We start from the raw sequence: 18,630 nt of genomic DNA, 5'->3' as shown, positions 1-18,630 counted from the left end.
CAAACTAAAGCAACAATCAGAATGCAACTTGCCGAGTAAACGATGCAAGTATTTTGGTTTCAAAAATGTTAGCTTTTGTTACTGCATGTATTATAAGTAATGTTCGTTTATGTAACTTGTTCTTAAATATACATCTGTAGCATTTGATAGATTATTATTATTATACTACTTATAAATTTGCAGATTTATAGAATATTATTTGATAGCATCATTGCCATTATTTAAACTCAGCTTACAATGGATCGACACTCATAATTCATTTTCTATTGTTTATCAAAAGCCAGTTCTGGGTGCAAACTGTAGCAAACGTATCAATGAATGCAATGAGCTTTAATGCAACATTTATTTAAATTTTATTATAAAATAAAAATGTGCCTTAAATTTAGAATAATGAAATAGAAATTGAAAGCTCCAACAAATTGGAAAGCAGGGCACAGGCTATAATATAATCATAGGTTAATTGCAAGCAATAGATATCAACTGGTAGAGATATTTCTCAGCTTCCCAATGCGTATTTTCTACAGATCCACAAGTTGAAGGTAAGTTTGCCGATTTTTTGCATCTAAAAGCGTTAATGTAGCATTCCAAAGGAATGCAAAATAAAAGCGACATCCACTTCACCCGTAAAAGGGTTAAATTTAGCTTCTCAAAATTCTAACAAGCTACTCGAAAAATACAACTCTAACCTCTACTTGACTGCCACTATAGGGTAAGGATTAAAAAATGGAGTGTCATGGTGTTCAAATAGAGGTTTTACGGTACATGGCATGTTTTTATATTTCCATTCAATAGCCATGTAAAATTATAATGTGCAAAATCATAAAGTTAGTGAAGTAGAACTATTAGCAGTTTCACACAAAGTGCGAAAGACATGAAAAGGCACTATGAAAGATTTAAGTACATTCTTCCTTAGTGTGATCTATGCGGTTGATCACGTGACATATAAATACTAGTTAGTCAGTTTTTCAAAACCTAGGTAAAGTTTCAAGGTAAACTATGCAAACCTTTTTTGTTGACTACACATTAATGTTTTTTACATAGCTGTAATTAATTTTTTTTACTGCTAGGTGTAATAAACTGCAGCAATTATTGAAGATGTCTTTATAGGTTTTCAGACTGACACAAATTAAACGAATTACAGCATATTCTTACAGGAGTAGCTGATCCAACTTGCTATGGTTTCAAAATATCAAGTAGGCCCGTATTTATACGTTTAACTGAACAGTTAGTGTCAAACAGAAAACCGCCATGGCTTCCAGAAATGGTCCATGTTAAGGCTGTTTCCCATAGAGGCTGCATGTATGGATGCCAGGCTAGCTGGACAATCACAATGAAATGGGAATTTACGCTGCAAGTATCACTGGTACCTGTTGGCGGTGATCACAAGGTCTGAATGCTGTTCAAGTTTTCACAACCGAGCCACAGACAAATTTCAAAGCGCACTGATTGTTTGAAGGTTGACGTAAAATTAATGTCATGGTATCCCGTGTGATATCGAAATAATGCTTATTAACTTCCGTTTTCTGTTGCAAGCAGCCAATTTTTAAATACCTTAGGCTTGACTTTGCAGTCTGGTCGTTCGATCAATCGCAATGCACTTTTATGTGAACACACGCCGCATGCCACAATATTTTGCTGCGTGAGATTGCCAGCGAAGTCATGCAGGGAAATCACATTTTCTGTCTTGATGAGACAATGGCAATAATAATAATGTTATAGAGATAAAAAAGCACTTCATTTTGACATTTAAGCCTTGCAAAAGTGTCTTGACCTGTCAGTCTCCTTTGCTATCGTCATCACTGACCACACCTTATGCAGTACATGATAAAAATTAATTCACCATTGTCCTTTTTATATCGTCGGTGGCTACTTGGCATATTCCAAACAAGTGTTTCAATTTCAGAGTGTGGGGATTTATATGAGGAAGAGGAAAAATTGTTGCTGGTTCAAGCAGCAGCTGGGGCCGGTGAAACAACTCCACCATCTTCTGTAAGAAATCTCAGTGCCCATGCAGATGACATTGGTATGGAGGACACCAAACTCATTGACAGGTAAGTTGTTATAGTTAATGGAGAACTAGTTATGCATTCCTGAGTTGACTGTGCTTATTGCACCCATTCAATATTTACGTAAATAATTTCATAGGGTGCAACGGGCAACCTTAGTATAACACAAACTCTTACATATAAACAGGTAGTGGCAATGTTTTGAATACAGTCAAACATGGGTAACTCGCCCACGGATAGCTCGAACACATGGTGAACTCGAACGGTTTCTTTGGTCCGTTACCACATAATGATAAATTGCTATAGGTAACTCGAACTCAACACTGTTAACTCGAACTGTTTTTTGCCCAACGGCTGCCGAAACGGTTGTTATCGCTTTAGAAAATCACTTTATTCCAAGCCATAGAGGTAAACCTCAACTTTTTGTAATTCATAAGCGTCGTTATTACCACCATCGGCAAAATATTTTTGTCAACGACTTTTCTAAAGGTTTGGTGAAATTTGATTTATACCAAACATCCGTTTAGCGATCGCCCTTCGGAAGCAAGGTAAAGTGAGGTAATCTTTGCATAAACTTCAAGAAAAATCGGCAAAATTGATCGTGGGTAAAACGCTCAAAAGAAAAAGATGTCTTTTCTTTTGAGCATTTCAACAACGATCAAGTTTTGCCAATGTCAATCTAAAAAACATCCTGGCAATAACATCACCTCAAACAACAAACCAATCTCAAGTGATAGAAAAATCTCTATACTTTTTGATAAAAACGTTTTAAACTTTACATTAGAAGCATTTAATTTGAAACAAGCCATTTGTGCTTTTGATTTATATTATAGTTTGTATATGTGCATGTATCTACTAATAAATAAGTAAATACATGGACTTGTGACAGTGCTCTGATAACTTGAACGCTCTGATAATTCGAACACTTTTGCTCGGTCCCGTGAAGTTCGAGTTATCCATGTTTGATTGTATGTATAATTGTTTTTCAACCAGGTTGTTTGAGTCATAAAAGGGTGCTGCCTGGTTGTGGTAAATGTGTCTTGCACAAGACAAGAAGACAAGAAGCGCTCAAATAGTGCTTTTGCCATGAAAGCTGCTTTCTTTATATAAGATGTTGTGAATGGTTTTAGTGTCATGGCTAGAGCCAGCGTCTAAACCACTTAGTTGTACACCAGTAATTAGGGACGCAACTAAAGATTGCAGACCAAGAATTATGGCCCAAGCACTTTCTGCCAAGAATGCTTCACTGTCTTGAACATAATGATAACTTACATCAACAATCCTAGACTCGTCCGTTCAATGTGTCTCTGCAACCCTATTACAAAAAAGAAAATAACTCTCTTATTGTAAACTTGCTATTTAAGCCCAAGTTTGGCTTTTTGATAACTTTTTCTACCTGATCCGACAAAAAAAAGACTAAGCGATGCTGTTCTCGTGAGCGGCCTCTCCGCATACTCAGCCACTCAGCTCAGAACTTTCCTTATGCAGTGCAACCTCTGTTCTCGACCACAATCCGTTTAATTCTAATGCGCATGTTCCGGTTTGGTCAAAAACCGAATTTATGTTCGAGATCCGAGGCGAACTAATCTCACTTTTTTGGTCGCAAAAACGAATTGGTGGAGAACCGAAGCATTCGAGAACCGAGGTTCCACTGTAGCTCAAATTTCTCATATGTTGGGACTCATTATGTCGAGGTATGACTGTACACACCAGTGTATGGCTTACATAACATCTAATCTGTTATCACTATTACGTCACGCGACACATTAGATTATGAAAGTTACATAAACTTGAGCTTTTTAGTTGCTGCTGCAAAAATCAATATGATACTTATCGGCCATTTTATTAGGGGCTGCCATTTGTGCCAAAAATGGCAGCCCCTAATAAAATCATTGTGTGTCATAATATTACGGTCAGAAAATTATGGTTGCAGGTGCGACTTTCCTTCGCAATACATGGAAAAATTATTTGTTAGCATCAGTAAAGCTTTTTATATTTAATGGATATTCCAGTTATGAAATCTTAACATAACTGTTACCCTTCTTTTTTAACATGGTTATTTGCAAAACTGTGTTCAATAAAGCTGTTCCACCATATTTGACTGAGTACAGTAGGCGTTCCTACAATGTAAATACTCCGTTCCAGGAATGTTTACGTTACAGGGATTTTACGTTTTAAGAACTGCAGTAAAATACACAAAATTGTCTAATCAGTTCCGGGATCTTTCCAAGCTCATCCCTTTGGCCATACAAAAAAACCTGGCTAAACTTTTTTAATTTGCGGGCTGTACCATAACTACAGCATTATTAGTTTGCAACGACAACTTTCTCTTTTTTCTGTTCAATCTTACTGGTTTTATAGACCATGATTGCGGTAATTGTACAATAAGTTGATGGGGGCATACATCTTCAATATTCATTTACAACGATTTGCTCATTTTTTAAACAGCTAAATCTACTCTGCAAAGTAAAACTAATAACAAATATTTTATAAGTCTACAAGAAAGCGAAAAAAAATATTTTACTAAAAGCGGCGCTACCCAACTGTCATCTATCTGTATCCAGGGTTCAAGGTTAGGACAAGAGAACTTTCGACGATACTCCAAATCATGACATTCGGGTTGTTAGACCGATGCTGTAAAACCTGCACCAATCGATCACCTTTGTGTTTATGGATAAATAAGCAGCTACCCTATTCTCCGTTTTGTCGACACATCTGGCGATCTATCACGATAAACTAAAATGTTTCGAAAGTTGTATACATATACGAAGCCCCGCCCACATTATGTCGCCTATCCTTGGGGCGGGGCTGTATAACTTTTGATATGATCCAAAAGTTCCCGGAATGGAGTTGTATACTCGTGCATATTTGCACGATGGAAAAACCCATTGCAGCATTGGCTGGGAAATACCTCTGGAGCGTTGTCACAAAATTTTAAGCTGCTATGACGCGTTCTCACGTGAGCCGACGATATGTCAAGGTCTGTCAGGTGCTTCTGTCGCTTTAAAAAAAATTTATCGTCATTTCTAATAAACCAAAACAGCGCATTTGCAATAAATATTGTGTGAAATTAGGAAAAACAAGGAGATTACGACCTTTAAAATAAAGTTTTGATCATTCCTGAAAGCTTCCTTAAAAGCGTTGCAAGCGTGCATCCTGAGCTCGTTTTGATCATCAGTTAGCAAGCTTGTCACGAACTTTGCTGCGACTCGTTTAAATTGTTAAAAAATCGTTTAAATTATCAGTTAAAACTTTTTGAACAGTTCCAAAACTAAGTCCAGTCTCTTTAGATATCTGTAATGGTTAAACGTCGATCTGGCATGACTAGTGACCACACACTGTCAATTTACGAGCAGGTACTTGCCGACGCTGGTCTGCCAGACCTCGCGTCATCTTCAGTGCTGTCTCTACCTTCAAAAAAACGTTTGTACCACTCAAAAAAATTGTGTTTTCTTTAGACCAGCATCTTCAAAATCAATAGTTAACATTTCAACTGTCTGAGTACTTGTGTTCCCTAATTTCGCACAAAATTTAATGCAAATACACTGCTCCGATTGATTAGACATGACGATAAATTTGTTAAAAAAATGACGGAAGAGCCCGACAGACCTTGACATATCGTTAGCTCACATGAGAACGCATTGTCATAGCAACCTGAAATTTTGTGACAACACTCCAGAGGTGTTTCCCAGCCAACCCTGCAATGGGTTTTTCCATCATGCAAATATGCATGAGTATACAACTCCATTCCGGGAACTTTTGGATCAGACTTCGTATGAGCTATCTGTATAACGCTATACACACTTGGTTTTTCTTCGCAAGTGTTTTGAGATGGATTAACATTCAAATTGAATTTGAGAACTTGTCCGACTTGACATTTTACATTATGTGGAATTTTTTACATAGTAGGAAGCAGAAACTTACTATAAATTCTTTACATTATCTGGAATTTACATTATGGCATGTATTCGCTATAGGAGCATATACTGTGCTAATCTATGTAGATTGCTTGTTGTCAACTAGGGTACAGTTGAAATAATCTTGTGTTCAACAGGCATTACAGGACTGTATCCGCGGAATGCAGTGATTCAATACCAGTGGAGCCATACACAGACGACTATACTATTGTATGATGACATTCGTCAAAGCACTCTAGTCCAGCAAACACTCTAGTCAATCACTATTTACTGTGCTGAACAGGAGCTAGCTGAGCACAGAATTTTAGTTTCTCACACAGTCACTTTACTTACATATTGTATTTTGTGTATTTATCCAGTCGCATTTCATGTTGCTCAATCATTTATCTATCCTATCTTTAGTTGTTGTGTTGCTGCGCATGAACAAATGTATAATAATATCATAATCTTACTAAATATAAATACTTACAGTACAAAAACATAGAGAAAAGAGCGTGAGAAAGTCAGAGTATAACAAATATCTAAATGCCATAGGAAAGTGTGCAAGGAATATTTGTCGACAAGCATCAATACTAATAATTATTCTTGAATCGGAGCATAATCTTCTTCCATTGTCAGCTCTTTTCGGTAACGCCGGCAATATAGGAATAATAAAAATCCCCATTTCCATGACATGAAACACCAGACACAAGTCAAGAAGTAGTTTCGTCCATACACATGAAATCCATCTGCAAGTGGAAATGTATGGCTAGACGCAATTAAATCGAATGAGATATGTTAATAGTACATAACACAAGATACTCTATGTTATTTTAATGCCATATTTTAGTAGTTGAAAAACTTGTTAATTTAATTACATCAGGACTAAATTTGTTCCTCAATACCATTGAAAATTGCAAACCATTCCTCATAAAATATTGAACAAAACGAATTTTGTCACAGCTGAGGCGTGGAACATTCACCTTTGGCCGTGAGACATCCAAGTACCATATAAACAATGAAGGCAGCAGCACTCAGCATCTGTATGACAACCCCGGTATATTGTAGTGCTATTAGAGATCCATCGCTATCTAAGCTCCATCTCCTTCTTCTGTGCATTACATGGACAGCAAGAGTTATGCCAGCTACTATACCTGCAGACCATAGAACTGCATAGAATTAATCGGAGCACCATGGATTGTAGAATAGGCCTTATTTATGACAAAATATTTTATATTTTACTTGACTAATGAAAATCAACACTAAGAATTTCCCAGCATTGAGATTTTCTGAAATGCTAATACATATATAGAACCAAAATATGACTAATTAAATAAGTCTGAGACGAGAAGCCTCTAATCTATGTGATGAATGAGCAAACAATATCACCCACTCCAATCATCGATATACCCTCTCGATGTTGGTCGGAAGTGAGATGGTCAGCTTATAGTTGACATAATTTGTTATTTAGGCTTACACTAAACTTGTAAGGCTTTTTTGTAACACCACTCACTGCATAAGTTAGAGCGTGAGAGATCCAGCTCGCCAAGTCTATTTATGTAATGGAAACTAGCAAGCATGTGATGTTTATGGACGGTTAAATGCGAAAGGGACAGGGAATAAAAGATGAGAAGTTGCAAACCTTAAGGGGGATGATAACATGTATCATTATGATAAGATATCAAGCAAAAATGGCCGAGCATATTGTTGTACTGGCAGGTAGTCACTTCAATCTATGATAAACATCAACCATGAAAAACATTATTTTCAATGTTGTTTTTCATGGAAATGAAAAACAACATTAAAGAAAATAGTTCACTAGGCTAATTAAAAGCTTTGTTTATTGAGCTGCGAATCGGGAGCAAATCAGTTAAAATGATGTACAAACCCGAAAGGAGTCCAAAGCCAGCAGCATCAGGATTCTGTAAAACTGGTCCAAAGCATCCTGCAGCACTAAGACCCACTACCATTCCAATGACGGCAAACACAATCTTACAAGTGAAGTTTCCGAGAAACCGAGGCATTGTTGATGAAGTGCTCTCTGAAACAAAAGTACAAATTATTGGTAGTAAGTCTCATCTTGGGATGTTGCAATGCTGCTGAACATACGTCTCAGTTGGTATTCCATGGCTATACTCCGGCAAGCAATGCCTCTGTGTCGATGTTACAATTATTCACATCTCTGTCAACATACCTTATCAAATATTTGCACTGCGGTTGGTCAAGGATGATACAGCACTTTGTGGGTAAGAAATAGGTCATTCCTTACAAATAACAGGTTTTGAAATCTTGACAGCATCTCTCAAACAAGAACAAATTGTTTCTCTGGCAAGATTGCCTACACAGGGTGAAAATATAAATTTTAGATGGCATTTAGTAAATGAAGCAAAGATCCTTGGATGAAATGAGTGAAGACAAAAGAATGTATTGAACACAAGCACAGGTAAACGAGTTTAACAGTTAAATACACCGCTCACTAAAACCCCAGTTATAGACTAATAACAAAAAGATTCTATTGTTTCATCAACAATAGTATATACATGTACATGTCTCTTAATGCTGTGTGTATCTACTCTTAACATTAGCCGGTGTAGTTGGAGGAGTAAACCGAATATGGTAAACAGCCATCTTCCAAGTAATGCTATTCAATTATAAAACAAAACAATATTAAAGTCTAGTAAGGATTGGTCATGCCCCTGTTTACACTGGCCCATCTAGTCTGACTGCTGCCTTTAAAACATGCCATCAGCGAGTCCGCGTTCAGGCAAAGGAACTTTTTTTTCACACTCAAACGATGGTTTTGGAAAATCCTGAAATATTTTGCCAATTGGTTTTGCGTGAAAAGAAAACAGTCGTAAACATTTTTCATTAAAAATATCTTTGATTATCTACTAGTCAGAGGTAAGTTTTCAGCAATTTTTAGCAATGTCAGAAATTTTCAAGTATTTGCTGTTTAGACTAACAATTTTTGAACAAGTCGCCTTATATCTCAAAAATTTATTTCAACAAAATGCTGCTGTATCTTTAAAACTTTGAATGCATTAATAACAAATATGCTCTGCATAACGCTGCTTTTGCATGGTAGATACTGAAAAACACTAAATTTCAACATCATATTATGATTAGCATGTGTGGACAATCTGCTGTAAGCTTTAAAATTATATAAAAACCTTAATATATTTCATTTGGTACCAGTTAACCAAATAAAGCATTATTTCAGTTGCAATTGATAAGACAAATGTACAGCCAGCCATGTGTGCTAATTTCATCCTAAGTATTCACCTTCAAATTTCTAAACTTAGTAAAGTTCTTGAAACGAGTAGGAAAGTTGGATAGGTTTTAGAACACTATGTCTAGAAACATGTCTTCAAAATTTCATTAAAAATTGGATAACAATTTAAGGAATCACTTTCGCGCAGTATCTAACTTTTGGTTGTGAATTTTAGCAGTTCTGCTGCTTTTTAGTTTTCAGATTGTGGTTTGTATGTCTCTAAAAATATGAGATTCAAGGAGTTGGTGAATGTACTCTTCAAAACATCAAAAAATGAACAATTCTCACTTTTCCAGCAAGGTGCCATCTATGCACAGACAAACGGCATATTCTCTGGATTCATTTTTACGTAAGATCTTGGAGAGCAACATTTTTTATCACTCTCATACTAAAAATTTATGAACTGCTCAGCGCTTGCCTTATTCTCAAAGGTTTTATCACATCAAACAATATTAGAAACGCGATGTCCGACGAATGTTTAATGAATGCAATTCTAACTATATACAGTAACAGGTATAACGACCATAGGGTATAACACCAACAACAACCAAATAATCAAGTGAAATAGTCCCAGTATATTTCAAGTAATACTATTTCTAAATACTGTGAACTATACTCTCAACTTGTTGGCTATCTATTAATTTGATACTAGCATCAGAAGAAATTCTATGGATATTAGTCACTGACTGAAACGTTGAGTATGCATGTGCTTGATAAGCGGGTGCCTTGCTTAGTGGAATCTAAACCTTGGTAAAAATCAAGAGTCAAGTAGGAATCCTGTATTGGAATCTAGTGAGACTGCTCGTAAAGCTCGCACTCACTTCCGAACAACTCAGGCAAATATTTGTGCAATACAAAAAAGTATATAATGCGTAGTGTATTAAAAAACAGCCTACTATATGAATTGGTAACCTGAGAAAAAATACATACGAGGATAAGCAACATAAGTTGTGCATATGGTTTTGAATGGTACATGCATTTAAGGAGAGCAGCGCAAGTCTTCACATTTTATGTAAAGAGCTGCTCAGCAAAACAGCATTTAACTTCAGAGTAATATTCTACCAGAATAATCCACTATTATTCAGTGCTCCGCACACGAGCAGTAGCGCAAATCAATGACAAGGATATTTACTGTAGATATGACCATGAAGCTAACTATTGATTTAAATACCTGAAAAAGTTATATACTATGGACAATGCATTATTAACACATCACCTTGTTACATCTTCAAGTTACAGTAGCTTAAAGGTTGACTTGCAATAAAATTCACATTACAGTTATTTGGTATCAAAAGATTCACCCTGTCTTACTCTGTTGTGTTGTAGGAGCCAAATATGTGGAAATGTGATTACAAGCTCTTAAAAACTCAAAAACGAAAAGCCGCCGTAGATTGGAATCTCTTTATTTCTCTGACATAGTCATGAAATTTGGTTATTGTCTTGTCACGTGATGTTCTCACGTGAATTGAAAAGCCAATAAAAAGCTCAATGTAAAACTTATCGTATCACTAGTTTATGACAAACACTTCGGGTTTTACCGAAGACCCCGTATCAAATATAGATGCTCGCTACTTAACAGTTTTGTTTCGGTTTGGTCTAATCGGCAAGTCGTAATCTGATCATGTGACCCAATACTTCGCAAATAATTTCTGCAGCACTTTTCGATTATCACAAGTGACCAACAGGCTCGTCATGATTATCAGACAATGATATGTACTCCTTCAGGCTAAGGTTAAAAATTAAACGAATTTTTACAGTAAGTTATAGGACATCACTGCTAAAAGTGACAGCATTACGATGACGATAAAACAGACGCGTAAGAACAATAGACATGGTTTTATTGAATGCGTGAAGTATATTTGTGAAAATATTTGGACGAATAAGGTTGCATGAAAGTGTAAGCAGAAACCATCTCTCACAACTACGTCACATTTGAGCCGTTTTGGAAAGAGAATCTAAACTACGGCGGTCTCGTGTGGCTGCGATTTTCTGTTCGTTTTTGAGCTTTCAAGAGCTTGTAATCACCTTTCCATATATTTTGCACCTACAACACAACAGAGTAAGACATGGTGAATCTTTTCATATCAAATAACTGTAATGTGAATTTTGTTGCAAGTCAACCTTTAAGATTCACAATGTGAAAAAGTTCTTTGAACAAAATAATTAGGGTTGCTCGATTATCACACCTAGTTATTTGGTACAAACTGCCAAGATATTTTGTGCTGTTTTCTATCATTATGAGTCATATTCTATTATTACTACCATACAGTCAAACATGGATAACTCGAACTTCACGGGACCGAGCGAAAGTGTTCGAATTATCAGAGCGTTCAAGTTATCAGAGCACTGTCACAAGTCCATGTATTTACTTATTTTCAGTAGATACATGTACATATACAAACTATAATATTATCAAAAGCACAAATGGCTTGTTTCAAATTAAATGCTTCTAAAGTAAAGTTTAAAATGTTTTTATCAAAAAGTATAGATTTTTCTATCACTTGAGATTGGTTTGTTGTTTGAGGTGATGTTATTGCCAGGACGGTTTTTAGATTGACATTGGCAAAACTTGATCGTTGTTGAAATGCTCAAAAGAAAAGACATCTTTTTCTTTTGAGCGTTTTACCCACGATCAATTTTGCCGATTTTTCTTGAAGTTTACGCAAAGATTACCTCACTTTACCTTGCTTCCGAAGGGCGATCGCTAAGCGGATGTTTGGTATAAATCAAATTTCACCAAACCTTTAGAAAAGTCGTTGACAAAAATATTTTGCCGATGGTGGTAATAACGACGCTTATGAATTACAAAAAGTTGAGGTTTACCTCTATGGCTTGGAATAAAGTGATTTTCTAAAGCGATAACAACAGTTTCGGTAGCCGTTGGGTAAAAAACAGTTCGAGTTAACAGTGTTGAGTTCGAGTTATCTATAGCAATTTATCATTACGTGGGAACGGACCAAAGAAACCGTTCGAGTTAACCATGTGTTCGAGCTATCCGTGGGCGAGTTATCCATATTTGACTGTATTTCTAAATTCAGCAGTTTATTACTACTCAATTTAAACTAGTGTTCATGTTACAAAATCAGCAAATGCATAATCATCCATTTTTCGCTGCTGTAAAAATGAGACGAACTTATTGTCAAGTTTTCATTATATAACCCTACACAGAGTATTGAGTGAGTAACATTAAAACATGTAGCCAGAAGCATTTGAACCATCACGTGAAGGGCAGACCTGTGGAGACCATTCTAATTTTGTTTTGGATAGAGACAAAACATGAAAAGTTATCATCGCACAAGGTTTAAAAATGATCGTGTCACACCTCCCTTCAAGCCATATGATATCGTTGTTATGCATTTGTGATCCATCCTATAGCTTATGAAAGATTTTTAATAAATTTGCATAGCATAAAGCACATTAAACAATCATTTCTAGATTGTAACAGTGACTGAAGCTACAACTTTGGATTTTGCCACCGATTACAATGTACCAAATCACAGACAGGTATGCAAAAAGAAATTAAGCCAATGATTCACAGTTCAAGAGCAATCACACTCATAAAAACTGTTAAAGTTATTGATTAGATGATATATATTTAAAGTTATTGATTAGATGATATATATTTAAATGGTTCGATAAGTGTCTGATAACTTTTCTCAAATTGGGTCCTGAATTGTGAGCTAAAAATTACAATGAAAAACTGGGACAGAAGTATTTTGATAGCAGTTACTAGTATCAGCAGTCTTTTTAAAATACCAAATACAAAAGGAGCAGTGAGAACATCCAAGATTTATCAATCCCTAGAACAAATTGCTGAATGCTTTCACAGCAAAATCATGCTGTGATCATAAGTCTGCATCATTAGTTTAAAACTTTATTATAATACTTTTATTAGAAACATACAAATTTTTTTGCTAAACTTAATTACTTTATGGATGCCTCTCAAAACATTGCTTGCTAAAACAATAGAAGGTTATAGTCTCGTATACATTTAGAGCACGCTGAGAAAAACTGAGGCGTCGACTTTTAAGGCGTCGACCACTGTGTAGTGTTCAGTAAAGTAACTCCAATATGATTTATGTATATACTTATATGTTGAAGTGATCCTCTTGTTATGGTGACATAACCGAGATTGTTGACCTCCGATAGAAGAGTTTTACCGTCTGCGCTTAGATGAAAAAGTATAAAATGAATTGGTATTAGTTAAACTTAAATCTGGAATTATCTATTATTAAGAACAACTAGATAAAATGGTGACTAAGGATGGCGGCTCAAGTAGCTCTTCTAATGTAAATCGTACATTAAGGAGTGTTCAGTCAAATAATCGCTAAAAGATGATGCAAGTGTTAGCGCAGCTGCCACCTCCATTCCTAATGCATCCTAAAGAGCCAAGCATATTATATGAAGCATGGATAAAAATGTATGACAATTTCGAGTTACTTGATGGAATCAGTCAGCTGGACAGAGCCATCAGGAAAGCTCATTCTATTGCCAGTTTGAGCTGTGAAGGTCAGAGGACATTTTTAGTCACGAGGCTGGAGATGATAGTTTGGCAGCAGCCAAGAATGATAAATTTAATGTAATTATGAAAGGATGTAATTATGATAGGTATGGTGCAGAATGCGAGAAAGAAATGATATGTGATCAGTTATTGGCGAAGGTAAATGACAATAAGGTTTGAGAGTTATTACTGAGAGCGTACGAATGAGTAGGCAAGCTAAACATATGTCATTACAAAATGCTGTGGAGACCTGCCGAGTGTCTGAATCAGTGAAACAACAGACAAGCTTGTTGCAAGGAAATAACTTCGGTCCAAGTGGAGTGAACAAAGTAAATTTTACACAGAACCCTGCCCAGTCTCATTTAACTCCCAGGAAGGTAGTCCAATGTTATGCTTGTTTTTAAGTCGGCCATTTAGCCAGTGATCCAGCCTGTCAAGCTGAATCAAAGCGGTGTAACACATGTAGTAGAGTCGACCACAAGGCAAACAGAAAATTCTGCATGAGTAAAGCAGAGACTAAGACAGTTGAGAAGTCTGATGATGTACGGTCCATCAATGTGTTATTTATAGGCCACAGAATGGGCAATAAAATAATGACTCAAAGTAGAATGAGCAAAAGACAAGCTAGCAAATCTTTTAATACTATGTTTCGAGTAAACTGTGGTTCAAGTGTATCTATATTGTCATATATGTATGATTTTAAAGGTTTCTTTGATAAGATGGTTGAAGCGACCCATAGGTTGTCTGAGTATTCTGGCGAGCCCATCCCTGTTGCTGGTAATTGTACTTTAAATGTGCATGTTGAAGGACAGTGTACTAATGCATTTTTTTATATCACTAGAAGGGGTTGTGCTATTTTAAGTATAGTTGTTATGAAGCCTACTGGATTTAAACTGTGTGAATCTGTATGCAAGGTTATTGGCAAGACTGAGTCTAGTGTTACCAATAAAAAGGCTTCAAGGTATGCTAATAAGATGAAGTTAAATAATAATGCTAAGCCAGTGAAGCAAAAATATGGAGCATCTCCCGATTTTGTTCGAGACAAAGTATGCACAGGACAGGACTCCCGTAACAGATGATGGCTCAGAAATAATGGTCAGGGTAAAGGCTGCATTGGACTTGAATGAATTCAAGACAATTTGTCAATCAGATCCAGTGATTCAAGAACTGATCCGAGTTATCAGATACGATTAGAAGATTAAGTGAAATTAATAGATTCTTCTTATTACAAACTGAAAAATGAGTTCCTTATGCATGGCGAAATGGTGTTGAGAGATAGGCGTATTGTAGTCCCTGAATCTAGGCAAAGTCAATTTATTGATGTAGGGTATGAGGCTCATCAGGAGATCAATAAATCTAAGAGATACATTCAGTTCCTCCTACTGGTTCAAAGGTGAAGATAATTTGATTGAGAGCGCAGAACAAACTTTCGTAATTGTAAAATAGGGTCATGGTGATAGGTTTGCTGTAACACTGGTAAGTTATCAGTAAGGAGCCAGAGGTTGCTTTCAGAAGTAGCTTTCACCTCTATCCTATCATACATTGTTGAGAGAATATTTGCTAAAAAAGGCTATCCAGAAAAATTCGTGAGTGATAATGCAAAGAACTTCATGTTGAGAGAGTTTGATGCGGAATAGAACATGTAAGAAGTACTCCTTATAACTCTCCTACTAATGGTGAGGTGAAGCACTTTAATGGCATATTGAAACAAACTATTCCGGATGCTATTATTGAAGGACTGGGCTGGAATAATGCAGTGATAGAATTTCTACAAGTCTATATAGTTGTTCCCCTAATTCAACCACAGGTGTCGCTGCAAGTGTCTAACTTAATGGATGACGAATGCGTACGAAACTAATGCTGGGTAAGTCGATCGTTCCAGCTGAAGATTGTTCAGCCATAGATGAGAAGGTAGATATGTATCAGGCTGAACAGAAAGAGTATACGGATAAACGTAGAGCTACTGTAGACCTCGGTTTACAAATAGGCGACTCAGTTTGATTGAGATAATTTTCTAATTCGAAGGAGCAATCTTAGTTTTCTCATCCCATTGCTATAGATTTTCAGCTAACCCCCAATTTGTAATACGATTTATGTATTAATTATACGAAAATATCTGGACTACGCAAAAATGATACTTAGGCCAGTATACGCAGCGTCTACGTAGAAAAAAATAAAAATAAATAGCAGCAAGATAAAAAATCGCCGATAAATATCAACGATAGGAATTCGTCAATTTAAGATATCAACTTTTATAGCATATTATGCACGTATAAATGTAATTAAACAACACTGCTTACATAACTCATGTCCTTCGCTCAACATAAAATACGGATAATTGAAAGAAGACAATTGAAAATGTTGAACATTATTAAGAAAACTATTACCAGGTTGGTGTTTAATAACAGTATTGTAGCGAATAATAACTACATACTAACTTCAGTTGTAACACCAGATGCGTGTACGTACTTTAAAATGACTAACTCGCCGCTGATCACCCAGCATGACTAAGCTCCCACACCTAACCATGCACGCTTAGACTGCAATTAGGATGGCAAAAGCAATAAATTTAGACGTAGTTTTGATATCGCACCTGCTGAGGTAAATTTTGTGACTCAAGCTATGCGAAGCCGATTCTATACAAGAGCTCTAGAGTCTAGAGGATAACTTTATGCTCAGGAGTTGCTTTGCTTCGGTATTTGAACTCCGCTTGCGAAGGACCGACTCACTATCAATGGGTTACCCTTGACCAGTGATGTGTATAAGGGAGTTGCGCGACCGATGGCAATGCATGATACAGAGAGTGCCATGCGTTTGTATATAGAGAGTGCCAGTTTTCAAACAAACAGGCTACGCCCACTAAATTTATATACATACATGTGTATATTTAGTGGGCATATAAAATTAGTGGACGCAACCTTTTTGCTCGGAAACTGGCACTCTCTATATACCAAGCATTGGTACCTACTGTAATCTAATAGAGAGACCACAACATTAACAAACAAAAATAACTCCCATTCGCAGTAGCTTTAAAATTGATTGCTGTATTATACACCATTTGACACGGGCAAAATTTTCTACAAGGTGATGCCAACAATTATATAATTTACGACAAAATAACCTTTGTAAAGGTAAAGTCAAAGCACAAGTCTTATCTCAATTGGCACATAGCTCCAATTCTGATAGGTTTTGTATCTGCGACCAGTTTCTGATTTTTGTTTTTAGAGCAATTGCATGTTTTGATGTCTATATAATAATCTTAGATGCTGCGACTAAACAGTCAACAGACATAACAATGTAGTTGCACGTAATTTAATTCATAAAATGAGTGAAAACTAATCTAATTGAACAACAATTCTATACATTCATCTGCATGCACTAGCGCTACTATGATACTAGAGCTGCCCAGTAAATACTAGGAGACACAAATTTAACCAATTATTGGCAGAAGCAAAATTGTTGCATACTGGCAAATATTGCTAGACGATATTTGTCTGTTTTAGCAAGCTCTACAGAAGTAGGTTTTTAAGCCAAAAAGATGTAACTTAAAAGATGACACATGTTCTGTATACATGTATATACGCATATATATACATATATGTACATATAAAGTTTATTAAAAGCTACAGGTTAAAATCATTACCATTAATAGTTTTATGCAATTAGGTTGCAATCTTCAGGTGGGATGACTAAAATGTATAATGTACAAGCTATAAAATTATTTTATAAAGCTGAGGGCTTAATACTATTGTCTGATATAATTATAGTATACAGCAAAGATGTCAAATTATGTTATTGTGCTGATTAGGTGTTTTCTAGCGCGTTGGCATGTGAATATCAGCTCGCTTCTCGTGTATATATACACTTCAAACGAGTGGCATAATAGCATAATACACTTCTGGTGTATATATGCTACTTGCTATTAGCCTGGCATACATATATATATATATATATATATATATGTGTATATATATATATGTGTATATATATGTGTATATATATGTGTATATATATATATATATATATATATATATATATATATATATAAAATTGGGTAAAAATGAAAGTTAAAGTTAAGTTTAAAACAACTTTATTACTAATAGTTTCATATTGCCATGCAATAATCATCAGATAAAATTGTTAGGTCGAATAACTAAACTTGGTAGCTTCCATAACAGCAAGATCTGAGAAAGTGCTCAACGATAGGAGCTCGTGTATACAGTAGATGCAGTATGAACAGTCTCTTGCATGAAAGTGCTCAATATTAAAATAGAGCGATGTAAAATTGGGTAAAAATGAAAGTTAAAGTTAAGTACACGAGCTCCTATCGTTGAGCACTTTCTCAGATCTTGCTGTTATGGAAGCTACCAAGTTTAGTTATTCGACCTAACAATTTTATCTGATGATTATTGCATGGCAATATGAAACTATTAGTAATAAAGTTGTTTTAAACTTAACTTTAACTTTCATTTTTACCCAATTTTACATCGCTCTATTTTAATATTGAGCACTTTCATGCAAGAGACTGTTCATACTGCATCTACTATATATATATATATATATATATATATATATATATATATATATATATATATATATATATATATATTAGAGACCTGGGAGTATGAGGCGAGTGCTCAAACTCCCAGGTCTCTAGTAGGAGACCCGAGTTAGCGCAGAAATTACCACCCATACGGGTTAACCGGGGTGAGGAAACAATTTATATATATATGTATATATATCTATATGTTTTATGTATATGTATTATATATATGCACGATGATAAAATAAAGCAACTATTTGCTACATCAGGAAGTGCAAGAAATGCCTCAATTACTTTATAAAATGAAATTGAAAACGTAGCATCTAATTTAATTTAGCTACAACTATGATTGCTAATTTGATTATTAATGCAATTGTTCATTAATTGTTCATAATTATTTAAAAAATAATTAA

General features: G+C 35.6%; 2 protein-coding genes across 2 annotated transcripts in view; one reads left to right on the top strand and one right to left on the bottom strand.

The window, feature by feature from the left end:
* Positions 1-6,235, top strand: part of LOC137403723 (cell adhesion molecule DSCAM-like) — a 47,988-nt gene extending 41,753 nt beyond the window's left edge. The window contains exons 21-22 of the mRNA XM_068089743.1: positions 1,904-2,051; positions 6,061-6,235. Coding sequence (XP_067945844.1) covers positions 1,904-2,051; positions 6,061-6,139 — 227 coding nt within the window. The 3' untranslated portion in view covers positions 6,140-6,235. The remainder of the gene's footprint in view (positions 1-1,903; positions 2,052-6,060) is intronic.
* Positions 6,236-6,351: 116 nt separating this feature from the next.
* LOC137403733 (heme transporter hrg1-A-like) lies at positions 6,352-13,336 on the bottom strand. Its single transcript, XM_068089755.1, has 4 exons — positions 13,262-13,336; positions 7,791-7,943; positions 6,886-7,056; positions 6,352-6,651 (listed from the first exon to the last, which is right to left on the bottom strand). The coding sequence occupies exons 2-4, from the start codon at positions 7,924-7,926 to the stop codon at positions 6,503-6,505; spliced, it is 456 nt and encodes a 151-aa protein (XP_067945856.1). The 5' UTR covers positions 7,927-7,943; positions 13,262-13,336; the 3' UTR covers positions 6,352-6,502.
* Positions 13,337-18,630: the final 5,294 nt, after the last annotated feature.

The sequence above is a fragment of the Watersipora subatra genome, chromosome 1 (genome assembly GCF_963576615.1).
Source record: "Watersipora subatra chromosome 1, tzWatSuba1.1, whole genome shotgun sequence".
Classification (NCBI taxonomy): Eukaryota; Metazoa; Bryozoa; class Gymnolaemata; order Cheilostomatida; family Watersiporidae; genus Watersipora; species Watersipora subatra.
Note: the sequence above shows the minus strand (reverse complement) of the source record. Positions and strands in the feature narration are given on the sequence as shown.

Bases quoted from the DNA above. Each gene is read 5' to 3' on its own strand.
- LOC137403733 (XM_068089755.1), bottom strand. From the start codon at position 7,926: ATGCCTCGGTTTCTCGGAAACTTCACTTGTAAGATTGTGTTTGCCGTC. The intron at 7,057-7,790 runs GTTTGTACATCA...TATGGTCTGCAG, and splicing joins TGGCTTTGGACTCCTTTCGG to GTATAGTAGCTGGCATAACT. The intron at 6,652-6,885 runs GTGAATGTTCCA...TTCCACTTGCAG, and splicing joins TGGATGTCTCACGGCCAAAG to ATGGATTTCATGTGTATGGA.